This window comes from Podarcis bocagei (genome assembly GCF_964188305.1).
Source record: "Podarcis bocagei genome assembly, chromosome: 8".
NCBI classification, from domain to species: domain Eukaryota; kingdom Metazoa; phylum Chordata; class Lepidosauria; order Squamata; family Lacertidae; genus Podarcis; species Podarcis bocagei.
The window spans coordinates 10,861,269-10,877,985 of NC_138133.1; the positions used below are offsets into that span (position 1 = coordinate 10,861,269).

The window sequence follows — 16,717 nt, forward strand, 5'->3', positions numbered from 1 at the left end:
TCTCTTTCAGGCTGATGTCACGGGAGCTTACGATACCATTCCCCATAATAAACTGATAGAAGTAATTTCACAAGTCCTTGCTCTGGAGAGAGAGACCAGTTACAACATACGCCGCTATGCAGTGATCATGAGGACCAGAAATGGACTTAAGAGAATATGCTACAGGAGACATGTAGGGTAGATTTTTTTCCTTTCTCTCACCCCCATTTTCTTTTCTCTGATAAGTATAACAACCGTGGGAACTCTGTAACGTCTTTGTAAATAATTCCATGGAAAGACAATCCAACGAATACCATCCTTAAGGCCAGAAAGCAACACATTTTGAAATGTCCTGCCTGCTAACTAAAAATGGTCGCTCCTGCTTGTGGCGCTTACTCCAGGGAACCTCACTGATGCCTTGTGCTGAATTGCAGCAGCAGGACTTTTCCTCCCCCAAGTTCTCTATGGAGGAAGGCAGAGGGCCTCCCCTCATGCTGAGCTTTGGCAGGATGTAGAAAACCTCAGCATCGTGCTCCTGCAAAAGTCAGACCTGGAAGAGGATCCTTGTGCTGGGCATGCAAGATCCGCAAGCAGGCAGGTTTATAGAGCCCTGTTCAAAATAGTTGAGCCATATCACTGCTCCAGAGGTGAATTCAGCTGTTCTTAGCTTGGTGGCGGTGCCTGCGTTTGAGACGGCTCCTGGGCTGACCACTGCCTTGATTTTGAAGTAGCCTGGCATCAGGTGATATCGTTGGTGGCACAGAGGCTGTGCCCTAGCTTTTGCAGGCTTTTAAATTTTTTTTACACCATGGAAATGCATATCTGCTGAATAGTCCAGGATTTTAAAATTGTAATGTTTCTTCTGAGTGCACCAGGAGCTTCGTGGTTCTTATTTATTGATTACCACAGAAAAGAAGGGAGGAAGTATGGGAACATCTCCAAGATGGCGGCACGTGCAGACGCTGCGGCTGAGAGCTCCCTGGAGGGGAGTCAGGGTTTGTTAGGACGAATTATTTATGTAGATTTATGTAGATTTATGTAGTTTTTGTTGGTAGTTTTAAGTAGTTTTTCAGTTTCATTGTTGTGCAAGGGACAATGACAATAAAGATATCTATCTATCTGAGGAGCACATGCCAGCAGCTCCTGGGAGAAATGTGGGGCAGCCCTTGCCCGAACCCTTGGGAGAAGCTGGGGGGGGGGGATGCCAGGAAGTAGAGTGGTCTTCTGCCTGCCTCCTTCCGCATTCTCTTCTCTCAATCCAGCTCCTTGTAATTGTTAACCCTGACATTTTTACTATGCTGGAGGTCAGCTCAAAAATCTAAAATATCTCAGTCTGGATGTTGTTTGCAGGTATCTGTTTCCAGTGAGTTTAAGCCTGATATGAAACAGTTTCTGTGTCATCTTCAAGAGAGCACCTCACTGCGGAATGCAGTAATAGTTGAGCAGGTAAGCTTCTGTGTACCATTCCGTTTAACTAGGGAGGCTGAGATTGAAAGAGGATTTCCTAAGGCCCCATTGGTGTGTTTTGATGTCCCAACCTATAGGCAAACCTTACGATTGGTTGTCTCTCTTACACACACACAAACACACTTCTTCATTTTTTTTACTTTCTCTTGCTATGCCGTCTGAACTTGTCAAATCGTAGTAAATCTTAACTATGGTTTAAAGTTTGGGTGTCATGCTAAAATGTAGCTTTGCCAGCACCAAACAGGTGGGGCGAGGGAAGCATGCAATCCCAACACTCACTTAGGCTTGTTCACCTTACAATAAACCACAGTTGTTCAGTAAACCATAGTTTCTTTTAATACCTGCTGAGTTCATGACAGCCAGTAAATTCATGGCAGAGGCAAGATTTGAGCAGTAGACTGCCTGAGTCATAACTCCTTCAGTTAGACTGCAATCCTAAACCCACCGCATCCAGTAGGATTTACCTCCGAGTAAACATACATAGGTTTGTACTATTAGCCTGCATTTTACCATTTCTGTAGATGAGATTAACTTCAAGACGATTTATTCATTTGGGGTTGACGCTAGTATTTGTGTTCCTGTTTAGAGGTTGTTCAGATCTTGCATTGTGCAGTTTTCACTTTTAACCCCTCTTACCACAATCCTGCAGTCTGAGCTTTCCATATCTTGGTGCCCAAGGGAGAATTCTGAAACGGGCAATGTTAGCAGCTTTAAAAGAGGGGATTTTGTAAAGCTCTGTTTAAAATACGCCCAAGGGAAAATTGTACGGAGCCTTAGTTTGCTCAGCTATACTGAGCCACACATGTTTCTCCTTTCGAAGAGCATCATCAAATGCCACGTTAATTTGCTGCATCCATTCCACTCCGTGACTTCTCAATTTAGCCCTTTAGTTTCCCAGTTTGAGTGCATGTCTTTGCCACTTCCCGCCAGTAGATGGTGCTGACAGACACCCTTGTTTGAGGGAAATCCTTCATTGTTAAGCTTAACGTTTTACAACTGGGTCTTCTGTTCGTATTGTGCCAGCTTCACTGGCACTTGGCTCTTAGCTGTTTACTCTGGGTATGCTTTACAAGCACACCTGACCTCAGAGCAGGCATAGGTGTTAACATGCTAATATTAGGCCAAATATCATAAGCCAAAGTAGACAAAGTTCAAACTTCTACTTTTGCTTTTTCTTCTTTCAGGGTGTCTCTTTGAGGGAAAACAAATCCAGCCTCTACGAGTTCTTCTTGCAGTTGATCCACCATAGCATTCTGAAAATTGAGAAGAGGTAAAGTCTCTTTTATTATCATTGGTTACATGAACTTCTCAGGTACCAAAATGTATTAGCCTGGTGGCACATGGCTCACCCCAGCAAACCATGAATGGTAAACCAAAAGCAGACCTTATCTTCCTGATTTTTAGTTTTCTTGGTGGGGGGTGGGGTGGGACACAAACTGTGAAGACTGCTTCAGACACAACCCTAAAACCATGCTTTATTTACTTGCTCAAGGTAGGAGGAAGGAGTTTTTAAGTTGAGTTCACAGACTACTTTACCAAATTGTAGGTTTTTAGCCAGCATTGCTTCTGAATGCAGCCAGTTGGCTGAGGTAATTTCTGAATTCAGAATAAAACAATGAAGAGTCTTGTAGTTCTTTAAAGACTTAAAAATTTTAAAGCATAAGCTTTCGTCGGCTTTTTCAGAAGCTTGTGCCATAATAAATTTGCTACAATACTCTTTAATTTGCTGCAGCCAAAATAATTAATATCCCTCTGGAAGCTGAATCAAGAATGCTGTTCCAAATCCAATCTTTCAGAGGAGTTTTAAGCATTAGTCTGTATCCATTTCTTTTAAAGCTTAAAAAATAATAATGGGAGGCTTTCAGAATGGAGAAGCTAATGGAATGGGTTTAGCTAAGTACCCAAAGGGGAATTGCATTCATTCAAATCGGCATCCATTAATTTTGCAAGAACAATCAAGTGTTTGCCAGAATCTTTTCAGCAAAATTAATTGACTCCCCCTGCTTTCATAATTATGATAAGCCATGTAAGCTCTTTCTTTGCATTGATCAGGTGGACGTTGGTCTCTTCAAAGACCAGTTTGGGTTCAAGAAGATCATTTTCCCTTTGTGTATTTCCTGTTCTCATGAGAGTCTGACTTCTATAAGTGGACTACAGTCATCCAATGACGTGTTGTTGTTGTTTTTAAGCACTCTTCACACGATCAGGCCTGCTCCTCTTATCACTTCATATGTTCCAGGGTTGACGGTTGCCATTCAAAACCTAGTTCCAGGCCTTATATCTCTTCCCCAAGCCCGGGTGGTCTACACATTGTCTGTGTTGGGTCCAAAGAACTACTGTGGCTCCAAGGTGGCCCTCAAGAGAGCGTCTCATCAGAACAGGGGATGGCTCGCTCTTAATAAATGAGTACAACTGCTTGCTTTGTTAACCTGCAACCGTTTTTTCAGGACCCTGACTCCTTTCAGATCCCTTCCTTTATGGAGACCTCTGCTGAGTCTGTTAGACTGTTGTCGGACTAACAAATATGTTGCTCAGACACAAGGGATTCTGTGAAGTATTTGTAGAAGCATATGATGGATTTGCCATTTGGCTGATAAGTTATTTTTGCTAAAACTATTGACTTTGGGCACAAAAGAGCCATGAATATTTTGGAATTCGCTGGAAAATTCTAAAGCTCTTGGATGAATATCTGAGGGTGCAGGCGGCATGTGCTAGACAAATAAGCTATCGCCAAGATACACAGCGCTGACTGCGTGTTTGAAGGGTAGAGTTACGTAAGTGATCAAAGCTGACAAGGAGGAAAGATCAAAGTCTTGTCTGAATGCTTCCTCCCTCTCTGAATGCTTTCATTTCAGTGCCGTGTTGAATGCAGACTAATGTAGCATTTCATAAGACTCTGCAGAGTGTATTTTTATTGTGAATCCATACAGCTGAGAAGTACAGAAGTGACCGGCAGCACTTTGAGAGCAGCCTCAGAATGTGCGAGATACTTTTTCATTTCTGTATGCGATGAACCATTGATCTGTGGACCTGTCTAATTCTGCACTGTGTGACTGGCAGGACCTTTGGATGTGGGCTTTCCTAGTCCCAGTGCCAGAGAGACACCTAACAGAAGATTCTGGGAACAGGGACTCTGGGAACACATGAAGTATGTGTCCTGCCCAGTCTATCCAGACTGAGGACACCACTTTGAGCAATGCCATTTTGGTTGTCATTTCTCTCCTGGAGTCTACACGGGTCCTGGGGCTTGAGAATTACTAGCTAGTAACAGAGAGAGGGAGGGACGCGGGTGGCGCTGTGGGTTAAACCACAGAGCCTAGGACTTGCCGATCAGAAGGTCGGTGGTTCGAATCCCCGCGACGGGGTGAGCTCCCGTTGCTTGGTCCCTGCTCCTGCCAACCTAGCAGTTCGAAAGCACGTCAAAGTGCAAGTAGATCAATAGGTACTGCTCCAGCAGGAAGGTAAACGGCATTTTCATATGCTGCTCTGGTTTGCCAAAAGCAGCTTAGTCCTGCTGGCCACATGACCCGGAAGCTGTACGCCGACTCCCTCGGCCAAAAAAGCGAGATGAGCGCCGCAACCCCAGAGTCGGCCACAACTGGACCTAAGGGTCAGGGGTCCCTTTACCTTTACCTTAACAGAGAGAGAATCCAGAATGTTCTCTCTGTGTGTTTTATTGCAGTATGTTTTGTTTTGTTTCGTTTTAACATGGGGGAGCATATTTCAAATGCGATGATCTTCCGTCCCATGCCTCCACTCGGTTTCTGAAATACAGGCAACTCCCAAGTTTACGTGGAGATTTTGTTCTACACCTCCGGGCTTGTAACCAAAATCGTGTATATTGGGGGAGCACCCTGGAGAGTCCTCCTGGCTCGCAAGGAGAGCCTCTCCAGAGCCCAGGGAGAATGTCCCAATATATGTGATTTCAGTTACAAGCCCGGAGGTGCAGCTGGGAATATGCCCTGCTGTTGCTTGTGGGGAGGGTGTCACAGGGGTGTCCTTGTTTGCAGGGTTTGGTGGGCTCATGAGCCAGCATGCCCTGGTATTTAATAATAATAATAATTTATTATTTTTCTCCAGCTACTTTGGGCAGCTCCCAACAGAATATTTAAAACACAATCAAACATAAAAAACTTCCCTAAACAGAGCTGCCTTCAGATGTCTGCTAAAAGTCAGATAGTTGTTTATTTCCTTGACATCTGATGGGAAGGCATTCCACAGGGTGGGCGCCACCACCGAGAAGGCCCTCTGCCTGGTTCCCTGTAACCTCACTGACTAAGATGCTGGGAATTGTCAGCTGATGAGGGAAGAGGCAAGTCATGAGGTAGGCTGAGGCCCAGCCAAGAATCATGGAGTCCACCCTTGTATTTAAAAATGCATTGCATCATTTTTTAAGAATTGCATTAGAAGAAAAAACAAATTGCATGCGTAGGCTGGCCACGTTCTGGCAGCGACGAGCATCTCATTCGTGCCTGCTGTCAGCTTTCAGCATTTGTGATGGCGAATTTTTGTTCCCTGATACTTGCTAGGTACTATGCCCAGCGCTGTGGAATCCCCCAGGGCTGCACCTTGTCAACCCTGCTATGCAACCTCTGCTATGGAGACATGGAGGACAAGTTGCTGCGTGGCGTGCAGAGAGATGGGTATGGTAATATTCCCCAGCCTGCTATATAATAGTTGTTCCCCCCCAAACTCCTGTGTTCTCAAAAAAGGTTCATAGATATTCTGCATCAGTTGTTCAAGCTTCTACCAGGGAAGACCAACAAGGATGGAAAGGGCACGACGATGCAAGTGGGTAAAGTTGAAATGTGGAAACGGTCTGTGCCAGGGTATTGTGTATAAACTAGCAAGCAACACGGGGAACTGCAGTTCTTTGGCAGTGTCTGGGAATCTGACGTAGATTTCCTTGGACCAGCAGTCCACAAAGATTGTGACCTATAGTGACTTGGTGTCAGGCTTTGGGGAATCCTAGCCCTTCCACAGTGGCAGCAAAGAAGCAGATAAAAGCAAGAAGAGGTCTTACCAATTACCGTATTTTTTGCTCTACAAGACTCACTTTCCCCCTCCTAAAAAAGTAAGGGGAAATGTGTGCGTGTCTTATGGAGCGAATGCAGCCTGCGCAGCTATCACAGAAGCCAGAACAGCAAGAGGGATTGCTGCTTTCAATGCGCAGCGATCCCTCTTGCTGCTCTGGCTTCTGAGATTCAGAATATTTTTTTCCCCTCAGAATATTCCTTAGAATATATATTTTTTCCTCAGATTCAGAATATTCTTTTTTTCCTCCTCCAAAACTAGGTGCGTCTTGTGGTCTGGTGCATCTTATAGACCGAAAAATACGGTAGTTTATTCAATAATCACAGCGAGACAAAGGTCTCTCTATAGAAAATGGCATTGCTCCCAGTAAAACCCAACCCCCTCCTCTATCCTACGTTATCCCTGTGCCAGCTGATCTGAGCTTTCTGCCCTCAATGGCCTGCGGGGGGGGGGGGGTCAGGAAAGCTCTCCAAAAACACTTGTCAGCTGTCTCTCCCCTGCTGCTTCTTCTTCTTCCTGCTGTTCCTCTCCCAATATTTCCCAGCTTTCCCCCTCTGCAGCCTCTGAACTATGTCCTTCTGCCAACCACTGTTCTAAATCTATACTGTCCTCCTGTTGTCAGGAAGGTTAAGGAGAAGGGGGCGGGGACCATTCCTCCTCAGTCCAGCCCCTGACACTTGGTTGCCCAGTGGTGTAAGTTTTTCACCCGTTACAGGAAACGTGAACTCATTTTACGTCAAACATGAGTTCCACCAAGTTCTCAGTAAACTGCCGGGTGGGACTACAGTCGTACCTGGAACTCAAACCTTTTGGCTCCCGAATGCCGCAAACGCAGAAGTGATTGTTCCAGTTTGCGAACGTTCTTTTGGAACCTGAACGTCGGACAGGGCTTCCGGTTGGTTGCAGGAGCTTCCTGCAGCCAATCAGAAGGCGCGATTTGGTTTTTGAACGTTTTGGAAGCCGAACTGACTTCCGGAATGGGCTCCGTTCAACTTCCAAGGTATAACTGTACCCCGATTTCTCCTCGTGTTAAAAAAAAAAGTATGCTCTTACTCTATATTTTATGATTTGGAATTTATATTTAAGCGTTTTTAGTTGCGTTTTGGTAATGTATGTGGTGCTTCACAAACTGCTTTGATGCTAATGCCAAGAAGCAGTGTACAGTGGTACCTCGGGTTACATACGCTTCAGGTTACATACGCTTAAGGTTACAGACTCCGCTAACCCAGAAATAGCACCTCGTGTTAAGAACTTTGCTTCAGGATGAGAACAGAAATCGTGCTCCAGAGGCACGGCAGCAGCAGGAGGCCCCATTAGCTAAAGTGGTGCTTCTGGTTAAGAACAGTTTCAGGTTAAGAATGGACCTCCGGAACGAATTAAGTATGTAACCCGAGGTACCACTGTACACATCATTCATTATCTCCATCCATCCTCAGATTAACCTTATGGGAAAGGAGGTCGGGGGGAGTCCTGTTTAAAGTGCTCATAAAAATGTAAAATGTTCTTCTAGGTGCACGTTCTGTGCCCAATGGCTAATTAATAAGCAGATCTGCTTATACAGAGAACCATAGAATTGTAGAGTTAGAAGGGACCCCGAGGGTCATCTAGTCCAACCCCCTGAAATGGAGGAATCTCAACTAGATCATACATGACAGGTGGCCACCCAACCTCTGCTTAAAAACTTCCGTTGAAATGAGATTCCTCTCGTGGGAGCCTGTTCCACTGCCGAACAGCTCTTAAATAAATTGGAACGCCACAAACTCATTCCCCCAAATGGATTCAATAATACTGGTAATAAAAGCAACACTCCTACTTAACGCAGCGTGAATTTTAATTTTGGTGACGCAGGCCTGTTTTAACATGTTTTTAAACTTCACATTTCAGGGTGCTGATGCGATTGACAGATGACTTTTTGCTTGCCACGCCTCATTTGACAGAAGCAAAGGCATTTTTAAGGTATGGCCTAAAGTATGGAAGTTTGATCAATTGAGTCTCCTTCTTTGCACAAAGGAATGGCAAGAAATCTTCCCTTGTTCTGCTGTTTCTCTTTCATGTTCTTAGTGATGAGTTGATCTTGTATGTATATGCTCCTGTTCTACAAAGGTGCAAATAAAGTAGTGGATGTGGTGTTCATTTCTCCATTTCCAGAGAACCTTGGCTTTGTGCGTGTGACTTTAGGCTTGTGAAGACTTGCTTGAAGAAGTATGTTCATCATGCCTGTTGACATCTCAGCTGCTTCCCCGGCTTCTGAATATGGGTCTTGCCCTGAGAACTCCTTCCTTCTCTCCATGCCTATGAACAGGCATCATTTATAAAGCATAGGGAAATACAGTGGTACCTCGGGTTACATATGCTTCAGGTTACATACGCTTCAGGTTACAGACTCTGTTAACCCAGAAATAGTGCTTCAGGTTAAGAACTTTGCTTCAGGATGAGAACAGAAATCGGGGTCCGGCAGCGCAGCAGCAGCAGGAGGCCCCATTAGCTAAAGTGGTGCTTCAGGTTAAGAACAGACCTCTGGAACGAATTAAGTTCTTAACCCGAGGTACCACTGTAGGTCCAGAAGTTCTAATATTTTGGCATACAGCCCTACTTAAAATGAACAATTGTAATGAGGCTTGCAAGAGGGCAATCTTAATAATCCACTTAAATTATTTACAGCTTATTTTTGCTGTTAAAAACCCCCAGCCGTGTTCTGTCATAGAACAAAAGCAAGACTGCAGGAGACAGTGTAAAAATGCAACTGTGTAAATAACATTTCTAACCACACATTTTCATTAATTTAGGACTCTGGCCATGGGCGTTCCAGAATATGGCTTTGTTATAAACCCAGGGAAGACAGTAGTGAATTTTCCAGTTGATAAAGATATCCCGGGATGTTCAGCGTTCAAACAATTACCAGCTCGCACTGTAATGCCATGGTGTGGATTGTTAATTGATACACAGACCCTTGAAGTTTATTGTGATTACTCCAGGTAAATGAGAAGAATATTTACTACCATGTTAGGACAGCATACTGTAATCAGTGTAGACTAATCAATTACTGTTGATTAAATTATTTTAGTTGACTAGCCAGTGGGGGCTAACTTCACTTAGACCGGTGGACACAAGTTGTGGAGATCAGTGGGGTGGGTGGGGCTGTAATGAAAGAATTGGGATCTGTTCTTGTGACCTTCTAACAAGTTTCCAGCCTCGTATTATTTTTTACCCTGAATTGCACCAACCTGAATGACAAACTTACCAGGCCCAGTTGGTTGGGCTGGAAGTACTGGGTGTATTGCTTCTTCAGTTGGCAAGCATGCATAGTTTGTGGTTAAACTTCCCTTTTGATTATACCCGTTGGGAAATGGTTGCTGATTTGCAGTTTTATTTTTTAAAGAGCATTAGATATTTCCTCCCCAAATGTGCATTTGTAAAGCAGGTGACTTTTCGTGTTCTTAGTCCAAGCATAGCTGTCAACCATCCCTTATTTGGTGGGAAAGTCCCTTATCCCAGCGTTGTGTCCCACTGCTGTCCCTTATTGATTATGTCCCTTAAATTTCCCGGGTTTCCAAGGAAGCAGCTCCTCTCCCTCCCTCCCTGCTGGCAGGGAGGAGGGGGACTCCAACTGTGTTGCTTGACTGCATTGCTCACCCAATAAGGAGTCTAAGAATGACTGGGGGGTGGAGCTTGCATGCTTTGTGCGCGTTGCCTGGGGACTCGCCTTTGCTCAGCGCTTCCCAGCGGAGAGGTGACGGTGGTTTTCCTTGCTGCATCCCCTTTGCCAGGTTGCTGTGCTGTGGGAACCACCGCTTGAGGCTTCGTTTGGCTGCTGGCTGGGCTTTCTGCCTTTGGCTCAGGAGCTGGTTGACTAAAATCCCTTATTTTGGCTGCTGGTCCCTTATTTTCAAATCTGTAAGTTGACAGCTATGAGTCCAAGCCAGCAGCAGTATTTTAAACAAAGATAAGATTCTGTAATGTCATTAAAATTCTGCTGCTTTGTTTTGTTTTTTTGGCAAGCCGAAAGACCTGTGATTGTGGAGTTTTGAAAGCTTGACAGAATAGAAGGCATCCATGTTTCTCTGCATGTTGCATAACAGAAATGAATGTCTCTTGAGACTGTATAGTAGTCAACAAAAAGAGAAATTAAGCAAGCTGACTTCAGACCATCCCTGTAGTAGGAGAAATCTAACCTGGTTGCATCAGAAAGCGACATAACTTCTGCCTCTTCTTCCCTTTCTCACCCCTGCATCTCCTTGCTCCCCAATTGCAGTTACGCCTGCACATCTATCAGGTCAAGCCTCTCTTTCAACTCGAGCAACAAAGCCGGTGTGAGCATGAGAAATAAACTGCTAGTAGTCCTGCAGCTGAAATGCCACAGTTTATTTTTAGATTTACAGGTAAGATAGTTGTGATGCATGGGAGAAGCCTTTCAGACCGAACATTTCCAAATGTGCAGCGTACTCTGAACCTTCCAACACTGGTGCAATTCCTGTTCCTTTAGATTATATGTGAAATACTGCAATCCATTTAATTTTTATGCATATTTTAAAAAATAAGCCATAAACGGTGACTTTTTTTTTTACTCCTCCCCTCACCCCAATTATTTCTCCTCTCTAAATTTAGATCAATAGCCTCAGGACTGTCTGTATTAATATCTTCAAGATCCTTCTGCTGCAAGCCTACAGGTACATGTGATAATTTTCAAAGCGTCATACTATGCAATGCCACTAGAAGGCGCTGTGAGTTAAGAAAATGCAATGTTTCATCTTCCATTTCTGCCTTTTGTTGTGCTGTGACTTGTCATTTTAAAGGTCCCCATGCACTGGGGTTTCTAAACCGCTTTTATATATCTCCCCACCCCCACAATGTTAAAAACACCCAGAACTTTTGACTCTGTTTTAATGTTTCGGCCTCAGATGACTCTTCTATAGATCTAGGAAATGCAAAACATCTGTTTTTCACGTAGTGTTATAATTTCAGTTATAAATGCAGTTCTAAGTTCCTCCAAACAATCCACTTGCCTTTAGCTCTTATCTTTAAAATCACAGTATATCCTAATTATTGATGATGATGTTCAGTGATTAAAACTACAGTGGTACCTCGGTTTTCAAACAGCTTGGTTCATGAACAGCCTGGAACCCAAATGTTGCAAATGCTGGGTGTTCCGGTTTTTGAACTTTTTTCCAGAAGCCAAGCATGCTCCGTTTTGAGTCCTGAGCTTCTGTTTTTACTGTTGCGCAGCTAATTTGCGTCCCCCCATTGTAATTCAAGCCTTCTGTTTCCGTGTTTCCTGTTGCGCTGCTAATTTGCGGGGGGGGGGGGATTTAATTAAAGCCTTCCATTTCCGATTGCAGTGTTCTGAGGTGATATTTGGAGCTTATATTTGGTCCTTTTGTTTTTGCTATTTTACGTTTTTTTTGTTTCGGAGGCTTTTTCGGTTAATTTGTTTTTATGACTGTGGAACCCAGTTCAGCTACTGATTGAAAGATTGATTGATTGATTGATTGATTGTGTGACTGCAGAAATGGATAAAAGCCCCCCATTCAAACAATGACTATCATAAGTGAAAGTAATAAAAAAAATTATTTATATTTTTATCTTCTACAGTAGTTTTATTTATTTTATGGATCAGTGATCTTGTTAGATAGTAAAATTCATGTTAAATTGCTGTTCTAGGGGTTGTTTTTAAAAGTCTGGAACGGATTAATCCGTTTTGCATTACTTTCTATGGGGAAGCACGCCTTGATTTTGGAACGGACTTCCGGAACGGATTAGGTTTGAGAACCAAGGTACCACTGTAATACAGAAGATCAGCATCTGATATAAATTCACTTGAACTGAAACAAAAGCGAAGGGTGTTTAGCTGCACTTGCTCAACATCTGTGCCTTTGTTCCCCGATGCCTCTGCCTCTTCAGCATGTAATTCATTAACATTTAAAAAAATAATAATTCTGGAGCATTATGTCTAGCTGAACTCTGCCAGGACTTTGACCTGTTCTCTTTCAGCCTGGTCCTTGTGCATTAGACTTCCTGTCTTCACTTTCTGAAGTTCTGATTATCTTTTAATGACTTTGTAAAGTGTAAGCATCTTTCCTCTTGCAAGGGTTTCCCCTGCCCCTGGCAAACACATTCTTATCGCACAGAACATACACTTTGGTCAAGGCCAAATGGGAACGGCTTGGGTGTCACTGGAAACCACCCGGGCTAGGTTTTTAATCTCGGCGCCATTTTGCTCTTCTGTGCAACAGCTGTCAAGGACTGGGACAGAGATTCGAGGCTGCCTGCACACTATAAATTTAAAGCATGTGGTTTTCCCCAAAGAATCCTGGGTGCTGTTAAGGGTGCTGAGAATTGCAGCTCTGTGAGGGGTAAAGTACTACAGTTCCCAGGATTATTGGGGGGGGAGTTGTGCTTTAAATTTATGGTGTGTACACAGCCCCCCAGACCATGGAGAGGTCTCTTGAAAAGAAACAAATATGCTGTATAAGGCTGAACAAGGTGTCACTGTATTTTTTCTCAAACATCTGCCTGTTTTCATTCTTTACAGAGCCTGCTTACGAAACGCAGGCTCCGTTTACTGCTGAATTCAGTGGAATTTAATTCTTCACAGAGCTGAGATTCTGTGCATATTTAAGTGGGTTTTAAACCACTGAAAGCTGCTTCTTTTTTAATTCCAGGTTTCATGCGTGTGTCCTCCTGCTTCCTTTTAACCAACAAGTTAGAAATAATCCCAGTTTCTTCCTGTCGATAATCTCTGACACTGCCTCATGTTGCTTCTCTCTACTAAAAGCCAAAAATGCAGGTAGGTGAAATAAATGTACTAAAACCGCAGCCCTTGGGGAACAGTTACTTACTGGAGTCGTTCTTCTGACTTAACGTTTCTTGCTTAGGACCAAACTAGACATGACATTAAGCATCTCACTGAATGTTGCATCCTTCTCTCTCTCTTTTTTAAACCCCTCTCTAAATAGCCACAGGGGGCAGAATGTAATAGGAGAAAACTGGGAACGTTGTGGATAGTAGTAGAGGATATATTGATTAAATATTATCCTTCCTCAGGCTAGTGAGTTAGTGGCAGAGCACATTACCTGTAACAGTGGTGCCCCGCAAGACGAATGCCTCGCAAGACGAAAAACTCGCTAGACGAAAGGGTTTTTCGGTTTTTGCGTTGCTTCGCTAGACGAATTTCCCTATAGGCTTGCTTCGCAAGACGAAAACGTCTTGCGAGTTTGTTCGCTTTTTTCTTAAAGCCGCTTGAAGAGGCACAGTTGCAACGGACCGTGCTTTGCAAGACGAAAAACATCGCAAGACGAAAAGACTCGCGGAACGAATTAATTTCGTCTTGCGAGGCACCACTGTATATCACAGGAAGCTAGTTGGTGGATTCGTTAGAATCTCTTGTTAAGCATTTTAGTCTTTTCTTGTCCAGATTGGATTTTGCTGGTAAATTCCCCTTTAATTCCCTCTTAAAAACAATGACACAATAGTCTTCTTTTAAGAATAAGAAGAAGTTTACTTACCTTCAGTTCACAGTTGGATCCCTGAAGGCAGGCATTAGCTTATAGCTACAGAAGAAAGTGTGAGCTCATCCCACATGGGGAATGAGCCCATGTGCTGCTGGCTGAGATCCAGCAGACAGCAAAAAAGCATCAAGAGAGAAAAGGGAAGATGGCTGCATGACTGCCCCTTTTGTAGGGTCTGCCAGGGTCACGCCCATCTACCTAGTCACAAGCAGGAGGAGGATGCTCCAGACCAGGCGAGACAGGAAGTCCTCTAGGCAAACAGGAAATGTTACACTTGACTGCAACAGTGATGTTGCATCCCACAAGAAGTGTGACATTGAAGGCGGACCAGTTGAACACTTTCATCCTGTTTTCACAAGCTGCTGTTTTGGTTGGGCTGCAGGGAGGAGCCTCGTTTGCTGCCCCACTTCCTTTGCGCAACCTGTGTCCTCCAGATACTGTTGGACTGCAAGTCCCATGAACCCCAGCCATTGTGGCCAATGGCCAGGGTCAATACGGGCGACAGTCCCCACAGTATCTGGGTGGCACCAGGACAGATATGACGTGCTTTTTCCTCACACACACATTTTAATTGCCTGGCGCCTCTTTTACTCAGTCCTTTTAACCGACGATGGTAGCAATTGAATCTAGGGAATTATAGCTGTAATTAAGTCTTCCTCAAATTCAAGTTACTTTTTGAGGGTGGTAGAGCGGGCAAGGAGATGTTGAAGAGGAGAAGGGATCTGTGTGAGAGACAGATTAGAGTAGTTTTTCTTAAGGTGTGAGGCTGAGAAAGATGGAATCTACCCCTGGGGAGTAGATGGGCACTGAGCGGATGGCAGTGATCAGGTAGACATTGACATTGTTCACCAGAGGCAGGTATCAGTTTTGAAGATTAAAATAGAAGGTTGACAGAATAATTTGTGTGTGTGTTTGGTTTTCTTTTTCCTTCACTCTTTTTTGTTCTTTTTTCTTACTCTTTTTCTTGTTTTTTTTAGATATTAAATCTGCTTGTTTTTGTTGTATTATATGTTGAAAACTTAATAAAATTGATTATTAAAAAAAGAATATAAAATCTCTTCACTAAACAAGCTTAAGTCATTCTTTCTTGCTTTATGCCTAGATATACCTTTTTCTCCTGCTGGTGGTTCAGCGCCGCTTACATACAAAGCTGTGCAATGGCTCTGCTATCGTGCCTTCAGTGTGAAATTAGGAAATCACAGAGTTATTTACAAATGTCTTCTTGTACCACTCCAACAATGTAAGTACCTCTCCGCTTCATGCCAAGACATGCAAATGCTGTTCATGTCCCTTAATTTTCCTTTCCAACTAAAAACTGTTAAGTTTATTCTTGAAGTGACTCTTTAATTTAGTTTCTGTTATCATTATTCTTGACAATGCGGGGGTGGGAGTAGGGAATAACTACGGATGCTTTTGAGAAATTAGGATATTGATGGGTAGGAAAATGCTAGAACGGGTGACTCTCAACTTAGGCGGGCGTTATGTTTCGGGGATAGCGCATAAATCGTGTATAGTCAAAACACATTGGGTTCAAAGGTGAGTGGGACCGCCAAAGTCTTTCACAACCCCTACCCCCCAAATGCCCATCCCCTTTAAAAAAATAAAATTAAAATGTGAAGCTGAATGCACTAACTTGCAAGTTTTCTGGAGAAGCCTAATGTCTTCTAAGTCATTTGAAATATTTATAGATGCAATTATAGTGCCTTAAAGATATGTGGATTTTATGTCAAGCTGATACTGCTCTGATTGGGGCATCTTATCTGTATAGTCACTGGCATAGTGCTAGCAATAAAAGCTAATCTGTTATATGTATTTGAGATTCTTGAGGGCATTGAACTATTTTTAAAGAGCCTTGTTGCAGATTTGAGCCATATAATTCCTTTTTATATATATTAGAGATGGGCCAGTTTATGGTCAAACTACGAAACTTTCTCCCCCAGGAGGCAGTGATGGTCTCCAACTTGGTTGGCTTTAAAAGGGGATTAGACAGATTCATTGGGGGAGGACTAGCCGTTATGACTATTGTTCTCCCTCCACTCTAGGAGACAGCATTTCTTCCAAATACTGGAAACCACAGGAGGGGGGTGCTTGAAGCAGCTAGGAAGCCTGCTCCCCATCACGTGCAGTTTCAAAATGTCCTTGGGAGTGCAGGGATGGGGTGGGCCAATGTGCCATGCAGCCCAGAGGCATTGCATTGGCAAAAAATGGTCGCCCTTGTTTTAAAAGACAGCCTGCGGACCACCCAATAACCCTGTTTGGAATGATTTGTCTATCGGAGCAGCGATTAGTTGATTTTAGCATTCATCTTTTCAGGTGAAATACGGTTGCTCCGGCAAATTCCAGAAGCTTCTGTACAGCTCCTGAAGGAAGTGACAGAACCATCACTATATGAAGATTTCAAAGCCATTCTGGATTGATAGATGCGGTCCTATTGTAGGTAAACTGTTTTATTTTTTCTTTAAAAAAGAAAAATAAATAAATAGCTAAATCAACCTCCTGTATCTCAAAGCAGGAAAAATGTAGTAATTTGGTGCCTGAAAGTACGCTTAGTGCCATGAATACAAGAGCTCAAAGTGACGTTTTCAAAGTATTTTATCAGCAAAGTAAGTAATGGGATATGCTCCATTTTTAGTTCTATTTTTTACCATGTAAAAAATTCACCTAACCTGGAATTGTCAGGGGAAAATATATTTGTCTGTAATGCAACAATGGTGAGATGCCTATTCAGGTAC

At 43.4% G+C, this 16,717-nt stretch overlaps 1 protein-coding gene across 11 annotated transcripts in view; it reads left to right on the top strand.

The window, feature by feature from the left end:
- The window catches only part of TERT (telomerase reverse transcriptase), a gene marked incomplete at its 5' end in the record, with an annotated part of 87,669 nt that overhangs the window by 11,697 nt on the left and 59,255 nt on the right, over nucleotides 1-16,717 (top strand). For 5 of the 11 annotated variants that reach the window (XR_014011030.1, XR_014011031.1, XR_014011032.1 and 2 more), the window contains 11 exons: nucleotides 11-172; nucleotides 1,330-1,425; nucleotides 2,631-2,716; nucleotides 5,976-6,089; nucleotides 8,365-8,436; nucleotides 9,267-9,455; nucleotides 10,733-10,859; nucleotides 11,086-11,147; nucleotides 13,140-13,264; nucleotides 15,088-15,225; nucleotides 16,299-16,418. Coding sequence is in view for 4 of the 11 variants with exons in the window: in XM_081206166.1 (XP_081062292.1) it covers nucleotides 11-172; nucleotides 1,330-1,425; nucleotides 2,631-2,716; nucleotides 5,976-6,089; nucleotides 8,365-8,436; nucleotides 9,267-9,455; nucleotides 10,733-10,859; nucleotides 11,086-11,147; nucleotides 13,140-13,264; nucleotides 15,088-15,225; nucleotides 16,299-16,402 (1,275 nt within the window). The other 6 variants (XR_014011033.1, XR_014011035.1, XM_081206165.1 and 3 more) reach the window with 3 other exon arrangements.